Source organism: Citrus sinensis, chromosome 9, assembly GCF_022201045.2.
Source record: "Citrus sinensis cultivar Valencia sweet orange chromosome 9, DVS_A1.0, whole genome shotgun sequence".
NCBI lineage: Eukaryota > Viridiplantae > Streptophyta > Magnoliopsida > Sapindales > Rutaceae > Citrus > Citrus sinensis.
In genome coordinates, this window is record NC_068564.1 from 28,566,918 (window position 1) to 28,589,184 (window position 22,267).

General features: G+C 36.3%; 3 protein-coding genes across 8 annotated transcripts; 1 reads left to right on the forward strand and 2 right to left on the reverse strand.

Moving 5' to 3' along the window:
- The first annotated feature begins 3,686 nt into the window (after window positions 1-3,686).
- On the forward strand, window positions 3,687-7,827 carry LOC102607052 (nicotinamide/nicotinic acid mononucleotide adenylyltransferase). Of its 5 annotated transcripts, none has more exons than XM_052433316.1 (13): window positions 3,687-4,012; window positions 4,115-4,218; window positions 4,427-4,530; window positions 4,642-4,696; window positions 4,818-4,894; window positions 5,038-5,123; window positions 5,457-5,540; window positions 5,709-5,793; window positions 6,362-6,441; window positions 6,712-6,813; window positions 7,276-7,334; window positions 7,467-7,521; window positions 7,613-7,827. In XM_052433316.1, the coding sequence occupies exons 4-12, from the start codon at window positions 4,647-4,649 to the stop codon at window positions 7,480-7,482; spliced, it is 639 nt and encodes a 212-aa protein (XP_052289276.1). In that variant the 5' UTR covers window positions 3,687-4,012; window positions 4,115-4,218; window positions 4,427-4,530; window positions 4,642-4,646; the 3' UTR covers window positions 7,483-7,521; window positions 7,613-7,827. The 5 variants fall into 5 exon arrangements, with proteins under 5 accessions (XP_052289276.1, XP_024953689.1, XP_015384690.1 ...); XM_025097921.2 differs by having other exon boundaries at window positions 3,689-4,012; window positions 7,470-7,521; XM_015529204.3 differs by lacking the exon at window positions 7,467-7,521 and having other exon boundaries at window positions 3,692-4,012.
- Window positions 7,684-10,785, reverse strand: LOC102606760 (probable L-type lectin-domain containing receptor kinase S.7). The gene has a single exon (XM_006474824.4). The coding sequence runs from the start codon at window positions 10,166-10,168 to the stop codon at window positions 8,192-8,194; it is 1,977 nt and encodes a 658-aa protein (XP_006474887.1). The 5' UTR covers window positions 10,169-10,785; the 3' UTR covers window positions 7,684-8,191.
- Window positions 10,786-11,188: 403 nt separating this feature from the next.
- Window positions 11,189-21,777, reverse strand: LOC102631149 (uncharacterized). Of its 2 annotated transcripts, none has more exons than XM_025097559.2 (15): window positions 21,469-21,777; window positions 20,237-20,818; window positions 18,863-19,662; window positions 18,197-18,706; window positions 17,211-17,717; window positions 16,628-17,134; window positions 16,032-16,538; window positions 15,807-15,923; window positions 13,707-15,210; window positions 13,021-13,379; window positions 12,732-12,911; window positions 12,398-12,555; window positions 11,928-12,019; window positions 11,758-11,841; window positions 11,189-11,661 (listed from the first exon to the last, which is right to left on the reverse strand). In XM_025097559.2, the coding sequence occupies exons 1-14, from the start codon at window positions 21,644-21,646 to the stop codon at window positions 11,801-11,803; spliced, it is 6,042 nt and encodes a 2,013-aa protein (XP_024953327.1). In that variant the 5' UTR covers window positions 21,647-21,777; the 3' UTR covers window positions 11,189-11,661; window positions 11,758-11,800. The 2 variants fall into 2 exon arrangements, with proteins under 2 accessions (XP_024953327.1, XP_006474885.1); XM_006474822.4 differs by having other exon boundaries at window positions 18,815-19,662.
- Between the last annotated feature and the right edge of the window lie 490 nt (window positions 21,778-22,267).

Sequence of the window (22,267 nt, forward strand, 5' to 3'; positions counted from 1 at the left end):
TATTAGGAGAATATAAAACAATGTTTATCGCATACCAGAGAAAAGAAAAAAGAAAAGAGAAGATTAATAGTGATACGGATTCTTTTAAAACATATTTATAGAAAAAGAACACATTTTCGTTGTTTCTTTTAAATTTTGTTCATACGTAATATAAGTGTGCCAAACGATATTTACATTAGTTTTATTGACAAATGTAGGCGATGGGGGACCCTGATTTGTTTCTCAAAATCCTTCCTTCCTTCCCTACTAACAATACATGTCAAAATAACACAAAACTAAGATAAATCACATCAAAGTTAGTAATTAAATAATTAGAAGAATCAACAAAAATCAAAATATTTACCTCATAAACCCTTTCACCAGGGACCGAATCAAGTTACCGCCACCGCCAGTACCAACAACGAAAGAGCCAAACTGCCGACAGGAGAACTTTAGTTTGATCACCTTTTGGACTCCGACTGCTTAGTTCTTGCTAAAAATATATGTGACATGAAATTGGGTAATTTGTAGACCTGGAGACAGGAACTGGACGAGGGTAAATCTGAATAATGTAAATTTTTCATGATATCATATGTTACAGGAATGAATAATTATATGCCCTTGGTGCTTATCATGGTGCCCTCTTTCATATAAATTTTGTTAACTCTGGGGCTGATGCAATAAAACTGCTTGTCACTGATGTTAAGAAGCTCAGCAGAACAGGCTACTTGGTGGAGTTGGAGGGTGAATTGTTGCTTGTTCTACGATTCCAAGGATACTCTATATTTTTAGGTTTACAGGTAGGGTTGGCCAAGATTAGAGTGGATTGAGGCGAGAAATATGGGTGATAATGAAATATTGTTCGCTTGCCACTGGTCATTTTAGTAGTGGACCCGACTTTGAAGCAAATTGCATTTATTTCATTGATGATGAGTTTTAATCCCGCGAGTTCTTTTTGGAAATTGTAAGGGTGCATGTCTTCAACATTAAGACCCTTCGTTGTCAATCTTTTCACAAGGAGGCTCCCTTGCTTTGGGAAAATCTGCCGCGTCGGCAGAGAGTTGGACAAAAAAAAAAAATGTAAGTCATTTATACGTAACCTAGCAGTACAGATATACATGTATTTTGTCTATGCGTCTGCTTTATTTCTTTTAATAATTTATTAATTGCTTACAGCTTATATAAGCTGCATATACAGAAGTGAGATTGCAGAAGGGATAAAGTTGATCGACTCATCTCTGTCTCCTTAACTTTTAAAGATTTTATTATTAATTGTTTTGTCATTTGTGTGTCTCTCAATGGCTGATAAAAAGAGTCTCTCAAGTTAAGTTAAGATACTGTTTTTACTTTCAATAAGCCACCAATTTGTGCGCATTTATGTATTTGCTGAAGTGAATGCTAAAACGAGCATAACATTCAGGTCTCGGAGGGCAGCAACACCTCTCTTACTTGACATTAATTATTAAGCATAAATAATTTATATATGGGTTTGAAATTTCAGTATTGTCACGTTCTACCTGTATTGATTAGGTTTTAACAGATTTTGCTAGCAGGGCTTCAAAGAGAGAGGATGGTGATGATGCTCTGTGGACAATGCCTATAGACAAGCGTTTCATTAAGATACTCTACAAAGCAACAAGATGGGAAATGCAATTAAACTTCAAATTTGAAGAGCATGGGTCGCATGGTAATTTTCAAATATCCTTTTTAATTTGTTTCCAAGTGAACAGGAAAATCCTAATGCAGAACAATTTGGCGAAAAGGGGCCTCGTTGTTATCATATGCTTAGTGAAATTTTTAGAAACCCTTCTGCAAAACCATCTCACAACAATAATAAACTTTGTGAGAATTCAGTTTACTAATAAAGATACGAGGAAGTTTGTTGCGATGTCTCCTGCAAGGAAGATAGATATAGTGTGGCTTAATAATCTAAAACGAGTAAGGTATAATTTGAACTTGAATTTTGTTATTTCAATGTTTAAATTTTACTGCGAGGATGTTAATTAATTAATGAAACTGGTCATGACTCATGAATATGAAGTTGGTGGTGTTTTTTCTGAGGCTGCCGGCCCGTCCGTTCGTCAACGTCTTATAATTGACGTTTCAATACTCCATGAACGTACTTGAAACAAAATGAAAACTATGTTCTCGGATGTTGTTTCTCCAAAATCAGGGAGCTATATATTAGGACCCATTAGTGATGATATTATTTATAAATTTGAACTTTAAAGAGTAATTTGTAGAGCTGGCAAATTGGGATGGTGATATCTGGATCTGGATCCATATGTAAGTGAATGCAGATTTAGATTTAAAATCATTATTTTTATTTTTGGAACTATATTTAGATTTGAAAAAAATATATATGTAGATCCAGATGCAGGTAATATGCATACAAATTACGAGCAAATATTTTGAATATCTAGATCTGTATAAATTAAAAATTTAACAATTTACCTAATAATATCCAATAAAATTCAATTATAATTTGACGATCAACAATTCAATATCTAGAATAACATACTATAGCATAAAGTCCCAAATAAAAATACCAAAATATAAATCAAATATCAAGAATAATATAAATTTTAGTCTAGCAATACCACAAATCCACAAATAAAATTATAAAAATACTACAAATCCACATAAAATAATACAAATCCCAATATATTTCTTAATTTAATTTAACTCCTAATTTTTTAAATTACTATTATTATGTGTTTTTCATTTAACTAACACATTTTTTAATTTAATTTTAATTTAATAAATAACCTAATTTAATTAAAAAAAACAATGCAGATCCAAATATCTAGGTTTCTGGATGCATTTGCATCCGTATTTGAATTTGGATAAGCATGGTTTCTAAGTTTTAGGATTCAAATCTGCATTTTTTTATGTGTGGATCCCGATTTTTCTAGATCTTCAGGATCCAAATCAATGATATGATCATATTTTCTATTTTAAATTATTTTATAGGTTCTTTTCATCAAAACCCAAATATTAGACATGATTTTCTTTTTTTTCTTTTTTATTTTATGAAAGAATGAACATGCACATAATTTTTCATTTATAAATTATTATATAGATTTAGATCTTTAATAATGTAAATATATAATATTTTGATAGATATGCATATTTTATAACATGCATAAATATTATATATAGTGTAAACCTTTGTGGTACGGGTGTTTAATGGTTCAAATACAAGTCCAATCTATCATATATTGGATTTGATACTTTGGATCTAATCCAATTCAATCACTTATTGAAATCCAATATATTCCAAATCAATGAAGCATGAAATCCAATTTAATCTGATCTAATCAATCTTATAAAAATAAAACTTTACAAGCAAAATAAGTCAATTGCACTCCAAAGTTCTAATCACTAACAATTATATATCAACTTCTTTAATATTTCATAATTCGTTTTTTTTTTATTATCATATGCTTAAAAAATAATTAAAATTTTAATACCTTGAATATGTAATATATATAATCAGATGTTCAATATAAGCTTTATTAAATATTTGGATATTAAAAAATTTATTAAGTAACTCATTTATTTTTTATATCGGATTAAAATTTTAATATTTTAATATAATTATTAAATTAATCATATTTAAATCGACATAAATTTGACCGACAAATTTTGCTAGCTCTCTACTAATTTGAACACCCCATCAGAATCTTTAGCAAAATCTCAAACATGTCGGATCTTGTCAACCAAGTTTTGTTTGTTTTGTCTTTTACACATTAGTCCCTTGACTAAAGTTGACCGTCAAACACAGTAACGATGTAAGGTCAATAATTTCATTTCAAATAAAAGACGCTAAAACCAGTACGTAATCGACACGTGTTCCAGAGTCACACTAAGATACTAACACTTGTAAACAATTAAAAAAATATCATTAAAATAAAAAATCTAAAGAGCTGCCAAGTGACCGCCGCCGACACGCTTCCGGTCGACGGTCCCCGGCGTTCGACGGCCCTTTCTCTCGAGAAGTTAGAAGAAGCTTGAGTTGATTTCAGTACCAGTGAGGCTCACGCTAGATCACTTAAATGGTTATGTCTTCTTGTGTTCTTTTGGTTGTAAAGATACAAAGAAAGTTGATTTTTTTTTTTTTTCACCTTGCTAGTTTTTTAACTAAAGGATGAATAAAGGGTGAATCCCCTTCTATTGTTGCTGATGCTTCAAGATCTTTCGCTCTGCCGTCGTTTTTGTCTGCTTCATATTTCAAGGGTAAAATTTAATGTTTTCAAATTTCTGTTTCTTTGTTCGTAACGGTCAACTTGACCAATGGACCTAAAACTTTGAAATTTTGAATCACGTAGGACTTATTTGACACGATTTGCAAACTACAATTTCCTTTTGATTTTGCGGTCAGCCACTCAGACTGCAGTGTCATTAACCCCTTGATTTCTGTTCTTTCATTTCTTTTGCTTGTCAGCAGCTGGCTACTTAAGGGAAGCTCCATTGAAAGGTTGTTAAGTTGTGGCTTCTGCTCCCACCTGTACTGCCCCCCAAAAAAAAAAAAAAAAACGCTTTGAAACGGTGCGTTGATTACAATGTTTGTAGGAATTATAGGACAATACCAGTGTGAACATAGATTTTTTTTTTTTTTTTATCCCCTCATTTTCATTATATGAGATTTTTTTTTTTCAGGTGCCATGGATGTTCCATTGCCACTGGAAAAATTATCACTAGAATCCAAAACCCAGTAAGTTATATATCTCTGCAAAGTATCATGTTAACATGTTCTGCTAAGAATTATTATTTTTATTTTTTTTTATGTTGATCATATTTTGAAATCATTCTTTTTATGATTAATTATCTGTAACTAGGGGCAAAACTTATGTTGTTTTAGTTGCTACTGGAAGTTTCAATCCGCCTACTTTTATGCACTTACGTATGTTTGGTAAGTTTTCCACCTACCCTTGAGACTTTGCTAATATCCCCTCCTTTATTTTGCCTTTGCTCTGCTTGGATCAGATTAGTATGTAGTATTTCATTGGGAAATATTGGTCTATGTGTAATTGATCATTCCACTTTTATGCCTAGAGCTGGCGAGAGACGCACTGAATTCAGAGGGCTATTGTGTCATTGGAGGCTATATGTCGCCTGTTAATGATGCGTACAAGAAAAGGGTTTGTGGCTTTTTGTTATAGCATATTGATAGGGATGTAGTGGTGATGGATGTCATTTTAATTTTTATGGAGAAGATTTCATGATTGTAAGCGGCTTTGCACATACCTTCTGTAATTAGAGGTCGTACTTATTTTTAGTATTCAGATATTTTACCGGTCTTTGCTATAATCAATGTGCTATTCAAGTTACTGGAATGTTGATAATCAATAAATCTGATTTTAACCGTATCTAATGGTTGTCACTTAGCATTGCATAGAGTTTTTTGGTTGAATTTGTTCCTACTTCTATGGCCATATATGAATTTGGTTTGCTGAAGCATTGACATGATGCAGGGCCTTATATCTGCTGAACATCGTATAAATTTGTGTAACCTGGCCTGCAAAAGTTCTGACTTCATCATGGTTGATCCATGGGAGGTATTCTCTCTTTTTTGCTCTCACACTTCATTGTGAAAATTCATGATGATTTAAATGATTAATGTTTTAGCATTATTTGATATGTCATAATTTATAGTGCTCGTTAATTAGTTATATCGTCTTATCATGGTTCTGTAAGATGATATTAGTATCATAATGGTGTTGCAGGCAAACCAGAGTAGCTATCAGCGCACTTTGACTGTTTTGTCAAGAGTCAAGAATTTTTTGATTGAGGCTGGGTTGATATCCAGGGGTAAGAAGCAGAATTACATTTTCGCCCTTGCTCTGCATGTGTGGAATTGAGTTGCATGGGTGTGAATCTATGCTTAATTTATTTGATCTTCCACAAGTATTCATGTATATATGAAACAGATAAACACATTATTTCATACTAGCGCATGCATCAAATTGAATCGTTAATGTTATGGCAAGTTTTGTTGGGAATGTATAATCATTTTCATGATGTAATTGAAGATTTAGATAGTGATTCTGATTCACAGAACACTTCCTATGCCTTCTACCCTCATTTGGATGTACGTTGTATTTACTTGTGCTAACTTTATGTGTTTGTACAAGGTCTTAAGAATAGAGATAATACACTTCAAGAGAATTTAGGCATGTTGTGGTTCACAATTTGGAGACCTTCCTTCTTTTTTTCTTATTTTGGTTGTTGTGGTGTAGAAGTCTGGTTCTAGCTTCAAGAGAAGATGTATAGATTTAATAGCGTCACTGACTTTGTCACAGGAGAATTATTTTGTTTGTACGCATTTTATTTGTTTGTTTAAGGCAACACTGACATCGGCTTTCTGTGCTTCTTGTAGAGTCCCTCAAGGTCATGCTTGTATGTGGTTCTGATTTACTCGAGTCTTTTGCCATTCCTGGATTTTGGATTCCTGAGCAGGTATTTACTTGTTCCATATCTTGATTTATATAGATAGGTGCATAAGATTATTGGGTCAGCAGGGATACTAATCCATAAGAACGGGAAAGTTGAATGACTTCTTTAGGTGGTAGGAAAACACATTTTTTGGAAGTTTAGCTGCAAGGTAAAAGAGAGGGATGGTAGTGGGACCTCTAGATGAATAAATGTGCCGTCAGTTAGAAATATGAATATATAATTCTTGGAAATTTTTTACAGCTGATTTCAACTATAAGAGTTTTCATTGTTTAGGTAAGGGCCATATGCAGAAATTTTGGTGTGATTTGTATACGCAGAGAAGGACAAGATGTTAAGAAAATCATTTCTGACAACGAAATATTGAATGAAAATAAGGTGAGTGGGCGTGTTAATAAACTACCTTATTATTTTGGCTGACTTTTTTAATGACTTTACCTACTTTTATTTGTTAGTTTAAAGTGGTTTTGATGTCTTAATTTTGGTCACAATTCATGAGTTGATATTGTTGATTCCTGGTCAACCTTGAAAAGATATCTCAAGTCATTTGGTTATTGGACATTTTGTATGGAAAGTTGTTACTTGTCTACAATTCCAAACGTTAAAAGCTTCAGCAATCACCGTGAAGTTTTCAGAATTCATAATTGTCTTGACTGGAGTTTCTGAGTGGTTTAGTTCAGGAAAAAGAAAAATGCACATTTAATTGCTTTCACTGTTTATTGCACGCTGCCTTGTTTTACAATTATTATTTCATCTTTTCCTATTTAATTGCTTTCACTGTTTATTGCACGCTGCCTTGTTTTACAATTATTATTTCATCTTTTCCTTTTCCCTTTTCAGGGCAATATCAATCTTGTAGAAGAGCTTGTACCGAATCAAATTAGTTCAACAAGGATAAGGTGAGTGGCATCCTTTCTTGGCCATCTGTAAGAGTAGTTATTTACTACTACAATGACACCAATCCATAAAGACTTCAAGGAATCGTTCAACCATATTAGAAAAAATGTTTAACATGCATCGTTGAAATGTAGCAGGTGCATTACATAATTCAAATGGCATCCTCCTATATGCAAAAGTGCCAAAAGGGCAAGTGAAAGTGGTTTTCTCTTGATTTTTTGGTGCTATGAGAATCTGATTATATCCTGAGTAGCCATCTATTTTCCCCGTTTTATTGCAGGGATTGCATTTCTAGAGGATTGTCGATAAAGTATCTGACTGAAGATAAGGTGATCGATTATATCAGAGAAAGACATCTATATCTGAACTCAAATGATTGTTAATTATTATTTTCGAGCGATGCATAATAATCACATGACATAATGTGTAAAAGCCAAAGGGCATTAACCTGTAAAGACCTTTTTTCTGCTGGCAATACAATCAATTTGAAACGAAGGGCTTCTTCGATTGGTTTTGTTTTGTATGTACAGTGGAAGCTAGAATCAATTATTAAAAGATAGTGCCCAAAAAAACTTGTTACTTGAATTGAACTAGGGCTTAGCCCAAAATATACAAAACTGTTGCAAGAAACCTACTTCTGGGAAAAATGGGAAAAAGGCAAAAAAAAAGGGGTGGGGTGGGGGGAGTACAGCAGAGACCACAAAGTTCAATAGAATTGTTTTGAACTCAGGCCAGTCGACTCTTACAGTTGCAAACTGACAACACTACAACAAAGGTGGACGAAAAATGAAAGAATCAAACAATGAATGAATAAACTTTGAGCTACAAAGAATATGAAATGTTAACCAAACTTCAGTTCTCAATCACTCTCTTCATCTTCTGAAACAATGTCCTCTAGAGTTAAAGACACACTAGAGAATGTAAGACATGGCTTCAACTTTGGCACAACTAATGGCTCTGCTTCATTGTTTAGGATCTGGAAGACTCTTCTCATTGAAGGTCTCGCTGAGCTATCGGGGTTTGCGCAGCTCAATCCCACAAGCAAAAGCCTCTTCATTTCATCCTCATTAAACGCCCCATTCAACCTTTTGTCTGCTGCTTCAATGATCCTTCCCTCAGCATATAATCCCCATACCCAGTCAACCAAATTCACCATCTTATGACCTTCTGTTTCTCTCTCAATTGGCCTCCTCCCACAAGCAACTTCAAGGACAACAACGCCATAGCTGAAAACATCAGTTTTCTCAGTTGCTGTCCCATACTGCAGATACTCTGGAGCAAGGTACCCCATAGTTCCTGCTGTAAGCGTGGAAACTGGACTCTTATCATGATCCATGAGCCTTGCCAATCCAAAATCACCAAGCCTTGCATTGAAATTCGCGTCCAGCATTATGTTGCTAGCCTTGATATCTCTGTGAATCACTTGCTGTTCACATTCTTGATGCAAGTACGTAAGAGCAGAAGCCAAACCAACCACAATGTTTAACCTATGATACCAACTCAACAATACACCATTTTCAGAATCTTGGTATAGCATTCTATCAAGGCTCCCATTGGGCATATACTCATAAACAAGCAACAGTTCACCCTTCTCAGCGCACCAACCAAGGAGCTGAACCAAATTCTTGTGCCTCAAGCAAGCTATAATCGACAGTTCAGCTAAAAATTCAGTTTTACCTTCATGGGAATGTTTTGATCTTTTGACAGCAGCCACAGAGCCTGATGACGCAAAATAGGCCTTGTAAACATTCCCAAATGCTCCACGGCCTAAGACTCTATTTGAGTGAAACCCTCTAGTGGCTGAACGTAGCTCTCTGTAACTAAACTCCCTTGGTCCTGGCACCAGGTCTGCTCTTAGGCAAATTCCCGTTCTCATATTCTTCCATTTCTTGATAGAAATGTAACCAAAAACTGCAAGAACCACACAAAAGAAGGCCGGGCCAGCAATCCCAAGACCCAAACCAATCTTATTGTGATGTTTATTTGTAGAATTTGATGTGGGAAAATCAGTTTCTACAACCACTGAACTATCAGACACATTGTGAGGATGCAATTTCGGCCGCACAGGCCGGAACCCAGAAGTTTGAAAACTCCAACTCTGAATCATATGAAGCTCAGTACTCCCTTCTGTTGAAGCTGAAAACCCCACATACATATTGCCTTTTAGATACCCAGAGAGATCAATATTAACTTTCAACAATGGCGTCACAGGCTTCAAATTTGAATAACTCATAAAAACTTTCAACATCCTCAAATCATTCTTGTAATCAATCCAAGCTGTGATCACATTCCCACTCTTCAAATCAATCCCTTGCAAGATTGGATCAGCAGTCTTGATTGACTCAAGACTGTCAATATCCAAACCAATATGATTCTCATCAGGATCATCAAAATGAGGATCAAGCCTCGTATCAAACTCAATAGCTACAAACTTGTTCTTGGTTAACTGTGAAGAATTAACAAGACCAAGACACCCACCAGCACTCCCAAGAATCTGATTGTCAGGGGATATAAAAAAGGCTAAACCATCGCCGAAAGAGCTTGGATTCACATTGTTGATGGAAAAAGAGAATCTTGAGGTAAAAGAAGCTGTGGTGTTGGTTTCTTGATCGAAAAAGGGAACCGGGTTGTTGTAGATAAGACTGCCTGAGCTTGAAGCAGGGACACCAAGCTCTCTTGTAAGGCCTATGACACCATTGCGGAGATAAGAGTCGCCTAGGAGAGTGATGTTACGGAGATTGAAAGAAGTGAAATCGAAGTTCATGTTATTTGATAAAACAAAAGAGAAGTTGAGCAAGAAGATGGAGAAGAAAACAAGTAGCTTTTTTGGAGGCATAGTTTGAAATTGCTCAAGAAATTTCAAGAATGGAGAGAAATTAGCTAAGGAGTTGTTGAAGAAGACGAAGTGTTTTTAGGTTTCTTGAAGATTGGTTTCATGAGAGAGAGAGAGAGAGAGAGAGAGAGAGAGAGAGAATGTGGTGGTGGGAATCTTTGGGTGGGAAAATGGGGTTTAAACAGTTGAGAGAGTTAATGGGTCTGCAACGGTTATCAAGAAAATTGCAGATTAAACGACAGCGTTTCAGGATGCGAGAAGAGGTGTTTCTTCATGAATTTTGATTGGACCGAGTCAAAGAATTTTGGGTATTTGACAAAAGCATCAGATGTGGGTCACATTTTAGGCTTTTATATATACAGAGTTCAAAGATGACCGTTCTTAGGGTATTGGTCTCCTTTTGTTCTTTAATTTTGCTGCTAGTGCCATCAATCAAAAGCCACGTTCACTTTGACCCACCACTACCCAATTAATCTTACAGGCAGACAATGGCTCAGGCTCAGAGTCAATTGAAAATAACAATCTGATAAGAAAAAATGAAAACAAAAATGTGGGATCCCAAGTATTTTGCCCACGTGGAAGGAGCTTAGCCTTTAGGGCACAAAATTTTACAATTTGTACTTTAGTTAGACTTTTTGATAAGGGTACTATCGCAGGACGATGACGATGACGTTTCTTGAGAAAATCAAACAACAGATTTAAAAAGAAAAATGGAATCTTAAACGGTAACATAGGAATTGGAAAATTATTCAATGAACTGAACTTCGGACGGAGGATCACTGGAATGTCACTATGATTGACAAAGATAAGGAGACCATGTGAACGCACGTTGGTCCAAATTCAATTTTTCAAAAAGGGAAATCATAGCGTCACAGGCCATATAGCCGTTACTAAGATTATAAAGTGTATATATTTTATACATTCATTTCTTCGTAGTTGGTAAACTACAGCAGCGTATTAGATTGCTATAAATTAATATAAAGCCTAGAATATTCGATTCGCATTGCTTAATTGCTAATCAAGTGTGTAAAATAAGAAGCATAAAGCTTGCTTGATTTTTCTTTTTAAAATTTAAAATCTCGTAACTGAGATTAGTAGAAGCCCATTAACAAAATTCGTAAGCTGAGGTCGTTCCACTTGCCAACATCACAAGGCTAAAATACATTCTAAATATTAAAAGTTAATGTTGCTTTCGCATTGGCAGTTAATAAGCGACCGACAAGCAAAAGGTTCATTAAGGATTAGGAACTACGAGAGGGACTTCGTCAGATAGATTACATCTGCTCTAGTGCTTCATGGACCATTCGTATTTTTACAAAACATACCAAGAAGCAACTAAATAATTGAGCTTGTTAGTTGTGTTAAGTTCACAAATGTCTGATCTAGAAATGATGGAAGCATGTACATCGCTGCAACTGTGTAATCTTCAGCTACCAATGAGCTCAACAGGAATTACCTGCCACTTAACTCTTCTTCATGGTGAGTTGCTGCGAAACCTGCCCAATGAACAAGAAGGGAAAAAAAATGAAATTGATTGCATAGTCACAATCAAGACTCAGTGGTTTTAAGACATTGCAGTTGGAAAACTATACCTCAAGAGAAGAAGAACCTGTCTCATTGACATTCTGATTATATTCATGGCCTCATCTTTTGCTGCTGTCTCCGAGGCAAGAGAACTACAAAAAAGAAGTGAAGTTTTCCTTATTTAGTCCAGCAATATAGCTGATATAGTCTACTGTTTCACATAATGTATGAGCACTACCTTCAGATATGCTGCAAAAACTTCCTGGGGGAAATATCACTTCTGGGCTTACACTTAGCAGAGATGGAATGATCAGAGCTGAGGCACGTTTACTGCATAACGAAAGTACAAATTATGATGTTTAATTACCCAAGGTACAGCCTCAAAGACACGTAAGTTTTTGGTTCTCACCAAGACTCATGCTGTAAATATCTTATCAATCAATAGGCCTTACCTACTGGGAGAATATCAAGTGTTCAAACCCTCACAAAAAGCAATTATGAGGGTTTAATATCCTTTCTCAACTAGTCTCAGTAATTATCTAATTGTAAATATGTAATCTCATGTAATATGAGTTGTAATATGAGCAATAGTCTAATATAGACTTGAAAAACAGAAAGGCAGGTTGCGTATGCAATGTTTAACATTTCTTCTTCTGCTTTAAAAGTTTAATACAATATTTAACTACACACAACAAACAAGTAACATACCTGGCCCATGAAGGAATAAATTTAGTATTCAGTCTGTCATCATCATCTTCTTCCTCTTCATTGTCTGAATCTTTATATGGGGAGACATCATATGATGGTTCTTGATTTTGGTTGGTGTCAAGGTCATTTTCTGTTGCTTTCTCTAAATGGCCTGTTGCCTAGAAAAAAGAAAATGATGTCTTAGCATGAGTCTGTAATGCAAGAAATATAAATTTTTATGACTTCAATCTATATAGGTTGCATCTTCAAGTTATTTGTAACTATTACTAATCTTATATAATATGAAGTAATTCACAATAAAGTTTGATTAAATCAATTCTAACAGATAAATTACCTTTGATTTATCCCCACAATCAGTTGATGGCTCACTAACTTGAAGGACAATGCTTGTTTCTCTGGCATCACTTGTTGAAACCACAGTTGCCTTAGATTCAGTCTTTTTCATTTTTGCAGGATTTTCTTCTCCTTGTTCTTTTACCCTTTTATAATCCCTCCATGTTTCATCCTTGGATACCTTCGTTAAATTTAATTGTTCATCATGTAACAGAAACCAAAAATTATATCTGTTCCTAATACAGCAACGAGAGAGCAATCAAAGACCTTCGCATCATAAGAGATCTTACCATCAGCAAATCAGCCTCTTTCTTCTTTCTTTCCTCTTCTTTCTTTGCACATAATTTTTCCTCATGTTCTTGCTGCTGCCTCCTAGATTCCATAACACGCTTTCTTTTCCGTTCCTTCTCCTTCCTTTCTTCTTCTTCCCTTTGTCTCTTTCTTGCAGCCATATCAGCCAATTTCTTCTTTTTTTCCTCTTCTTTCTTTTTCTTCTGCAGCTCCAGTTGCTTCAAATTTTCTTGCTCTAGTTTTGCACGCTCAAGTTTCAAGGCTTCCTTCTTCATCTTACGTTCATTCTCTTTCTCTACTGCAAGTCGCTTTGCAGCCTCAGCTGCTTCTAGTGCCTTCACTTTAACATCCCTCTTCCCTAAAGAAAGCACATCTAAAAATCAGGCACCAAGCCAGGAAGGACAAGAAAAATAAAAGGGTACCAGAAAGTGATGCATGCATCTTCAGTCACTCGATCGTTTAGCCAATAACAAACTCGATGAATAAATCTCATATAATTAGTTGCCCTAGATTGCAAACCATTACAGAACTTGTAGTTTTCAGCTTCAGCAATCAGAAAAAAATCCAACAGGAATACCATTGGAAAAATCCAATGATTTATCCCTGAGCTCATAATCCAGTACAATAACTTAAAGCTTCTAGTACTATGCATTTATGTTGCAAATCAAGATATTGCTGAAATTACCTGTAATAATTGCAGCTGCTTGTTTTTGTTGAACTAGCGGAATAAAGGAAGTGATGTTGGATACAATGTTATTATGCTTACTTTCTCTATCTGCAAAACTCGGGCCTCCTTTTCTCAAACTGGGTTTTTCAGATAATTTTGGCTTAGTGAACCTGTTATGACTCACCCTATTTATACAATTTTCTCCAAATGACGATGGACCATGGCTCATTTTTGCCTGCCTTCTATTTTTCTTATTGCTGATATGCTCTACATGCTTCTGCTTTGCCCTAACAGTCCTGGAGAAACTGAATTCTGTTTTTACAGATTCTAGACTACTTCTAGCTGCAAATACATCTGTTTTGGGAACAGATCCAGTAAGGTTTGGATTCTTGGTAATGTCAGCAAGTGGTTCTCTTTTGACTGAGGAAGGCATCACTTCTAAATTGATGCCTTGATGAACACCAGTCACCATGTCTGTGTTCTCATCTTCTTCACTAATAAAGGGAAGCTCTGGATTTAAGCTACCTTGTTTATCTGAACTTGAGGAGTTTGATTTTTTCCAATCCCATAGTTCCCCAACTGGTGATGCAACTTCCAAACTGATGCCTTCTTGAAATACATTAACCACCTCATCTGTGTTTTCATTTTCTTCACTAATGCAGGGAAGATCTGGATTTGAACCACCTCGCTTCTCTGAACTTGCAGAGTTTGATGTGATTCTATCCCAGAATTTCCCAATTGGTGATCCAAAAGGTTTCCTGATTTCCGAGGCCGGCTGTGTACTAGAAAACAGTGAGCAGTCAGAATAGGACCTTCCTTGATAAGCATGGTCGGCTTCCTCATCAAAGCAACTATAACTAGCCTTAAGTTGTTTGACAATATTATCATTTAATGAGGGATTATTCCTCAGGTCAATGCACTCTAAAAGCCTATTCGGAACTGACTGACATAAATTTGGCGCTTGATGCAATTTATATGTAGTGAAAAAATGGGATAATGGTGTATTCATGCAAGCCGATTTGCAAAGCTGCTCCAACACACTAGCACGTTCTATTGTAGTTTTTGGAAGGTCCAGTTTATCGAAGTTAATATCCTCTCCAGCCGTGCCTGAATGCCCATTATCTGTTTCCAAAATGAACCCCTCAAATTCAGGCATAATTTGGTCAGAACCAATCAAATCAACCAATTTTCTTTGAGGAGAGCCAACTGAACATTGTGAAGCTCTGCCGTTTCCTTCCAGATGGCATTTCCCTTCTTGCATGCCTATTTCATCAAAACTTAAGTGTTCTGAATTCCACTGTTCATTTTTCTCACTAAGATGCAATAGGGCTTCATTCCCACCCATAGCACGCTGCTTATCTGGATCAAGGATAGCCCTAGTTGAATTTGACACAGCTCCTTCCTCAACTGAACAATATTTAGAATTGGTACCCTGATTGTTGAAACTTGAAACTAATGGCACTTCCAGCTCCTGTACAAAAGAGAAATGGGTACTGTCCCTCTCCTTGGAGTTAGATTTATCCTGTCAGTAATACAAACAGTCAAAAGAGCTGCAACACAAGCAGGAAACAAACACATGTACTCTGTGAAAACATCGTCCAGACCCTCAAGCACTGTTATTATGAAGTGAAGAAAGTATTAAAATAGCATGTAGCCCCCAGATACGTAAACAACCTATTCCTCTTCTGACCCATTAGATCGGCTAAAAATCACACCAACCAAGCAGTCCAAACCCCATCTATGAATAAAATAATGCCCATTCAATTCTATGAGTTTGGATTGTGATTTAAAAGATGACAACTTCATGATGAGATCATGTTATAATGCATCAAAAACTTGCAATTTGAATTAAAAAGTTCAAAAGACGATTCATTGAAAGTGCAAAAATATTCTATAATAAGGTTAAAAATTGCTTATATTAATAGAAAAATAGAAGACTAAAGTTTGTCAAATAGTACTCGGGCCACGAATCAATGAAAACATTTTGTATACATATTAACTGATCTGCCCAAATATTCTTTGAAATCTCAGGCGATCAAAGGAACATCTCACAAGAGTTCTGGTTAAAGGCGCTTTTTTGGTGCTAAAAGGCTTTAAATGCAACAGACAGTCAAGTACCTCGTCAACTTGCAGCTTATCTGAAGATTGTGATTCCACTTTCATGTTGTGATGCCCATTCTGATCCATTTCACAAACTAGGCTCTTGTTGACACCTGATTGTGCAACAACCTCTTCCTGAGATATAGAAAAGCATTGATATTTCAAACAGCCTTTAGTTTCATCATCTACACAATCTAATTTTCTACTGTATAAGAAGCCTGTGAAAGACAAAAGCAGCTTTACCCTCATGCTTGCTGAAGCAGAAAGGTAGTCATTGAGGTGACCTTCAACTTTTCTTCGCTTATGCTGAGGCCATGAATCCTCTGCACCACAGCTAAAATTATTTCCTGGCAGAATAGACTTCTTTCCACTTTTCCGCCTCCATTCAGAAGAATCAACATTCTTGTCTTCACCATTAGACCTCTCGGTACAAAATGAGTTAACTTTGTTAAAGGAGTCCGTTGTAGAAAAGTGTTGTTGGTTATAACTTTGAGATATTGTAATCCCAGTAGAACCTGCAATGCTACTGTTTTCCTCACTCTGGATATCACCAATGGTTGCTTCTTTCACCACACAGCTTTCACAACATGCATCAGCAGGCTTGCTATATTCCAACTCATAAGCAGGATCGGGTTGTAAAGAATAAATCCCAACGGGAGATAATTTAGATCCTTCGGTTACGACCTTTTCCAGATGATCCATTTTGACAAGTGCACTTCTATCCTCATTTGATTGCACAACATCATCGTCCTGAGATAAGCAAAAGATTGACATATTAGATCAGGCACTAAGTTGTCTTCATAACTATAATGATTGTAAATATGCAGATATGGCCTTACTCTCAAGCTTGGAGCAGCAGACACAACATTAGTTCTACTTCCAACCTTTCTTTGCTTTAACTGAGGCAATGAACCCACCATATAAGAGCCTAGACCTCTTTCTAAGGAAGTAGAATTCTCTTCAATCTTTTGTTCACCTGATTCAGGACAATCTACATTTTTGTCAGTCCTACTAGATCTCCCAGAATAAGCAAGGCTACCTGCATATGAGGACTCTCTCATAGAGCTATATTGTGGAACAGAACTTTGAGATCTTCTAATCCTGCCATAATAAATGCTGCTGCTCTTTTCCTTGCTCAGGAAATCATATAATTTTGCTCCTTCCACCTCACAGCTTTCCTTATCAAAATCAGCAGCTTTTACCAATTCTGATTCATGAATTTGGACAGGCTGTAGGGAAGAAATCCCAACAGTAGATGATTTGAAACCTTCAGTCATGATCTCTTCCACATGGTCCAATTTGTCAACAGGACTTCTATCCTCATTTGATTGAAAAACAACATCCTCCTGAGATAAACGAAAGGAATGACATTTTCAATCACACACAAATAAATGATTGTAGAACATAAAGATATGGTTTTACCCTCCAGCTTGAACCAGCAGACATGGCATCAGTTAGTCTATCTCCATCCTTTCTTTGCTTGAACTGAGGCGATGAACCCACCAAGTCAGAGCCACCCCTTCCAAAGGAAACTGAATTCTTTTCAATCATCTGTTCACTAGAGTTAGGACAACCTACATAGTTGTTATTTCTACCAGGTATCCCAGCATAAACAAGGCTACCAGCTTGTGAGAACTTCCTCGTAGAGCTAGGTTGTTGAGCCGAACTTTGAGATTTCGTAATCCTGACAGAATAAATATTGCTGCTCTTTTCCTTGCCCTGGAAATCATATACTTTTGCTCCTTCCTCCTCGCAGCTTTCACTATCAAAATTAGAAGTTTTTATCAATTCTGGTTGATGAAATTGGTCAGTCTGTACGGGAGAAATCCCAGCTGGATGTGATTTAGATCCATCAGTCACAAGCTGATCCACATGGTCCATTTTGTCTACTGGACTACTATTCTCATTTGATTGTATAAGATCATCCTCCTGAGATAAAAGAAAAGTATGGACATTTAATATCAGGCATTAAGGCTTTGTTGACATTGATGTTTAGCAGTTGTGGCTTTTTAAGTGTCAGTGGGTGCCAACTAGTTGAGTCGGTAAAACTATTGTAATGAAAAAACAAAAGGTTTAGGGTTCAAACTCCGCTTTCATCGTTAGGAGGGGATTGAGTTGTTAGGCTAAATGTGAATAAAAATTTAAAAAGAAAAATGAAAAGGAAAAATATTGTTTCGCAAACACTTACCACTATGGTTTGTAAGTTAAGATGATTTTTAACTATAATATTTGATGAAAACCTATATTACCATTTTTTAAAACTATTAACTTTAGAAGTATTCTATCCAACAATTTCAGCTTTCATTTTACAACAGCCATGGCTTTTAAGCCATAACACCACAATAGCAAAGGGAACCTAAGTTGTCTTCATAAATAAAATGATAGTAAACACACAGATGTGGCTTTACCCTGAAGCTTGGAGCAGGTGACACAGCATCAAATAGTTTACCTCCAACCTTTGTTTGCTTGAGCTCAGGCAATGAACCCACCGTGCCAGAGCCAAATCCCCTTCCAAAGGAAGCATAATTCGCTTCAATCTGCTGTTCACTTGATTCAAGACTACCTACATTGTCGCCAGTCTTACTAGATCTCCCAGCATAAGCAAGGGTACCTGCATGTGAGGACTCCCTCATAGAGCAAGGTTGTCGGACTGAATCTCGTGATCGCGTAATCCTGCCAGAAGAAATATTGCTGCTCCTTTCCTTGCTATCATAATTATGTGCTTTTGCTCCTTCCACTTCACAGCTTTCATTATCAAAATCAGCAGTTTCTACCAACTTTGATTCATGAATCTGGTTGGGTTGTAGGTGAAAAATCCCTACTGGAGATGATTTAGATCCTTCAGACACGAGCTGATCCACATGATCCATTTTGTCAACTGGTCTTCTATCCTTATTTAATTGCACAACATCATCCTCCTGAGACAATCAAAAGTAGTGACATTCTACATCAGGCACCAAGTTATCTTCATAAGGAAACTGGCTGCAATTATGTGTGTGTGAGTGTGTGTGTGTGAGTGGCCTTACCCTCAAGGTTGGGGCAGCAGATACAGCATAATTTGGCCTACCACCAACCTTTCTTTGCTTGAGCTGATTTGATGAATTCACCATGCCAGAGCCAAAGGAATCAGAATCTTCAATCTGCTGTTCATTTAATTCAAGACAACATACATTGTTTTGATCCCTACTAGATTTCCCAGCAGAAGAAAGGCTATCCGCATGTGAGGACTCTCCCATAGAGCTAGGTAGTTGAACAGATTTTTTAGATCTTGTAATATTTCCACGGTAAATATTGCTACTCTTTTCCTTGCTCACGAGATCATGTACTTTTCCTCCTTCCACGGCACAGCTTTCATTATCAAAATCAGCAGTTTGAACCAATTCTGACCAACCAATTTGATCAAACTCTAGGGAAGTGATCCCAGACCTCGTACATAGGCTAGAATTTACACAAAAATCATTCTCAAGTGATAAATAAATTTTCTCTGCTTTTGCACTATTACGAGCCTCTAGAGCCCATTGCCTTGATTTTGATCTTTGAACCCTGGCCAATGATTGAAGTGGCTCAGGGTCAATGTCTGAAATTCTTGAACCTATCTGATCTTGGGGAGATGCAGCACCAAAATCCATCTTGAGCACACCATTTGAGTCACACACAGTATCATTGACAGTAAACTGATGCAGATTAGACAGACCATCTTCTGCGACTAATCCTTTGTTTGAAGCATGAAGTTCTTTGTTTGAAACATCTACCGGCTCTTCATTTTCATCCGTAACAGCCAGCTTATTGAAGGGAACACATTTATAGCTGGAACGAGATGTCACAGGCTGCAGACCTAGGATTAGGGGTGAAATAAGCTCCTCCACACATGACTCTGCAATGATACCGAAGATTGTTAAGGAAAGCCAGCAAGATAACTCTTACCACTTATATCTATGGCAGCAACATGTAGTGGTATCTCTCATGGTAAGGTTGGGTCCAGTGAATCACCACTCTTATGGCCATCAAGTTCATATATTTTTTGCAATTTTAATTATCATGACAAATGCTAGAAATTACAATATTTCACAACATACTAAAACACGGTGCAAAAGCCTTCAAGTTCTCTGTCGTATGTTTTTTTTTTTTTTTGAATGACAAGCAATGATTTCTCAAGCACTATTTTATTTCTCCGTGGTAACATATCTTCTTTCTCTGATGACTACTTGAGGATTGATCTATTGGTGGATCACTTGATTGATTAACCCTACCCACCTACTTCTACTTGAGAATAAATCAAACATGGAATCACCTAGGTACTTCTTCATTATCATACTAAAATAATTCCATTGCTTGTTTTTAAGAGCAAAACTATTTTGAAATTGTGCTTTCAAAAGCACCAAAAATACTGTTAAAAAAAGGATTTAGGATGCAAAACTGACAACATAAAACACTTAAACGAACCATACCATTTTCCTTGCCATGGAATTCACTTAGATTTGCTTCTTCCACCTTACAGCTTTCCTTACTAATATGAACAGATTCATCCAGTTCCAATTCTTGTACATGGTCATGCTGTACGGGAGCACTCTCAGAAACTGTAATTCCACCATACAAAACACCAGCATTATTCTCATCTTGTAAATTACTTTGAAATAATTTTGCACTCCTACGAAGAGCCAAAGCCCTTTGCCTTGACTTGGATCTTTGAAAGTTTTCCAGCGACTGGGCTGGCTCAGGAGAATCATTAGACAGTTTTTCAAATCCCTGATCCAGCAGTGATATAACATCATCAGAATCCCCCTTCTGAACGCCATTTGAGGCACCTTCAACATCATTAACTGGAAGCTGAGGCGAAACAGACAATCGGTCTCCTGCATCAAAACCTTTAGACAAAGTGTGAACTTCTGTGAATGAATTAGCAGGAAAATCCCCTTTATCAGCTGGAACATCAGGCTTGTTGTAGAGTGAGCAGCAACTGCCAGAATATGGCACTGCCAATGGTGGACGTGGGAGTAAGAGCCCCGATATAAGTTCCTCCTTATTCAAATCTGCCATGACGTCAACAAAACAACTATAAATTAACCAATGTTATAAAAAATTCCCAGCAATCAAAAAATTTCAAGACACAATTGTTTATTATTTACCAAATTCGATACTGATCGGCAAAGAAAAGTAGAAAACATCAAATTTCAAATTTGTTGTAAATTCAACTAAAGCCTTAATAACAAAGTAAAAGGGTCCAGTGACATCAATTTTATTTACTCTTCAAACTATCAAGCTATGTTCAGTGTAAATACTTTAAATTATATGTGACTAATCCTTTTCCTATTAAGTTATCAGTTTAATCGAACAAAAAGTAATGCAAAATTTCACCTCCTAAACACTACCAAAACAATGCCCTAAATATTTCTACATCCGAAACTCGACACTTCAACCATAAATTCTCAGTTTCAAGAGCCCAAAGCTTACTGATTACTCATTTTAAGAGGCAAAAAGAACTTAAATTTTGCTTTTATTTTCAAATTAACACTCAAATCCGAGCACAAACTACAAAATAATAATAATAAAGTTAAAAAAATGAAGATAAATTGGAGGAAGAAATGAAGAAACCTAAGCAGAAATTATTTAAAAAATTCCGAAACAATAGCAACAAATTGAATGGATTGAAGAAGAAAGATAACGGAAGAGGTGAAATTACCATTGGGAGGACAGGAAAAGAGCCAAGGAGGAGGGGCGATTCCGTCAATAAGACATTTGGAGGCGAGTTGATGATCGAAGAGAAGAGTCTGGCGTTTGACCTGGTCTTCGATCCACTTCTTCCTCTCGAAGATCTGCACGAACAGCTTCTCTATCGTTCCCATTGTCTCTTCCTTCATTTCACGTTCTTTCTACTCCATTTGATAGATTCGGAATCTAGACGATAGAGTTCTTCTTAAGAGAGATAGCAAGAGTGAAGGGGGAAGGACCAGCGAGGGAATTTGGGCGTTCTGTGATCGACGGTGGAGATTGACTTTGTGACGAGCGCGTTTGGGAATTTGAATTTTGGGATAAAACGGGCTGGGCTGGGCTAGGCCGCCGGTGGAAAATAACCCAATTGACATTTAATTATGCCAACCAGATCCCTGGAAATTTGTGCTTTCTCAATTGAGGATATTTTTTTACTGGATCAATGAATTAATATGTGACAATGTTACTAAATAACAAAATTTGAATTTTTTTTTTCAGTACTAAGATCCGTGAATCTTAATAAAAATATCAACTCATCTTCAACTCCAAAAAAATTGTACGTGAATGATCATTTTCAACTCCATCCAACAAGCTGTGAATTGTATGTTTTTCCTCAGTAAATTATCAAAGCCTCAGTGCAGAACAGCAGAACAGAGGCGACGTTCTGTATGTTTTGTTCTGTTCAAAAATCAAGTAAATTATCACTCAGCCCCAGGTATATTACCATTGACCATATCTCAAAAGCTAACCCCATAAATCGAAGGTTGCTC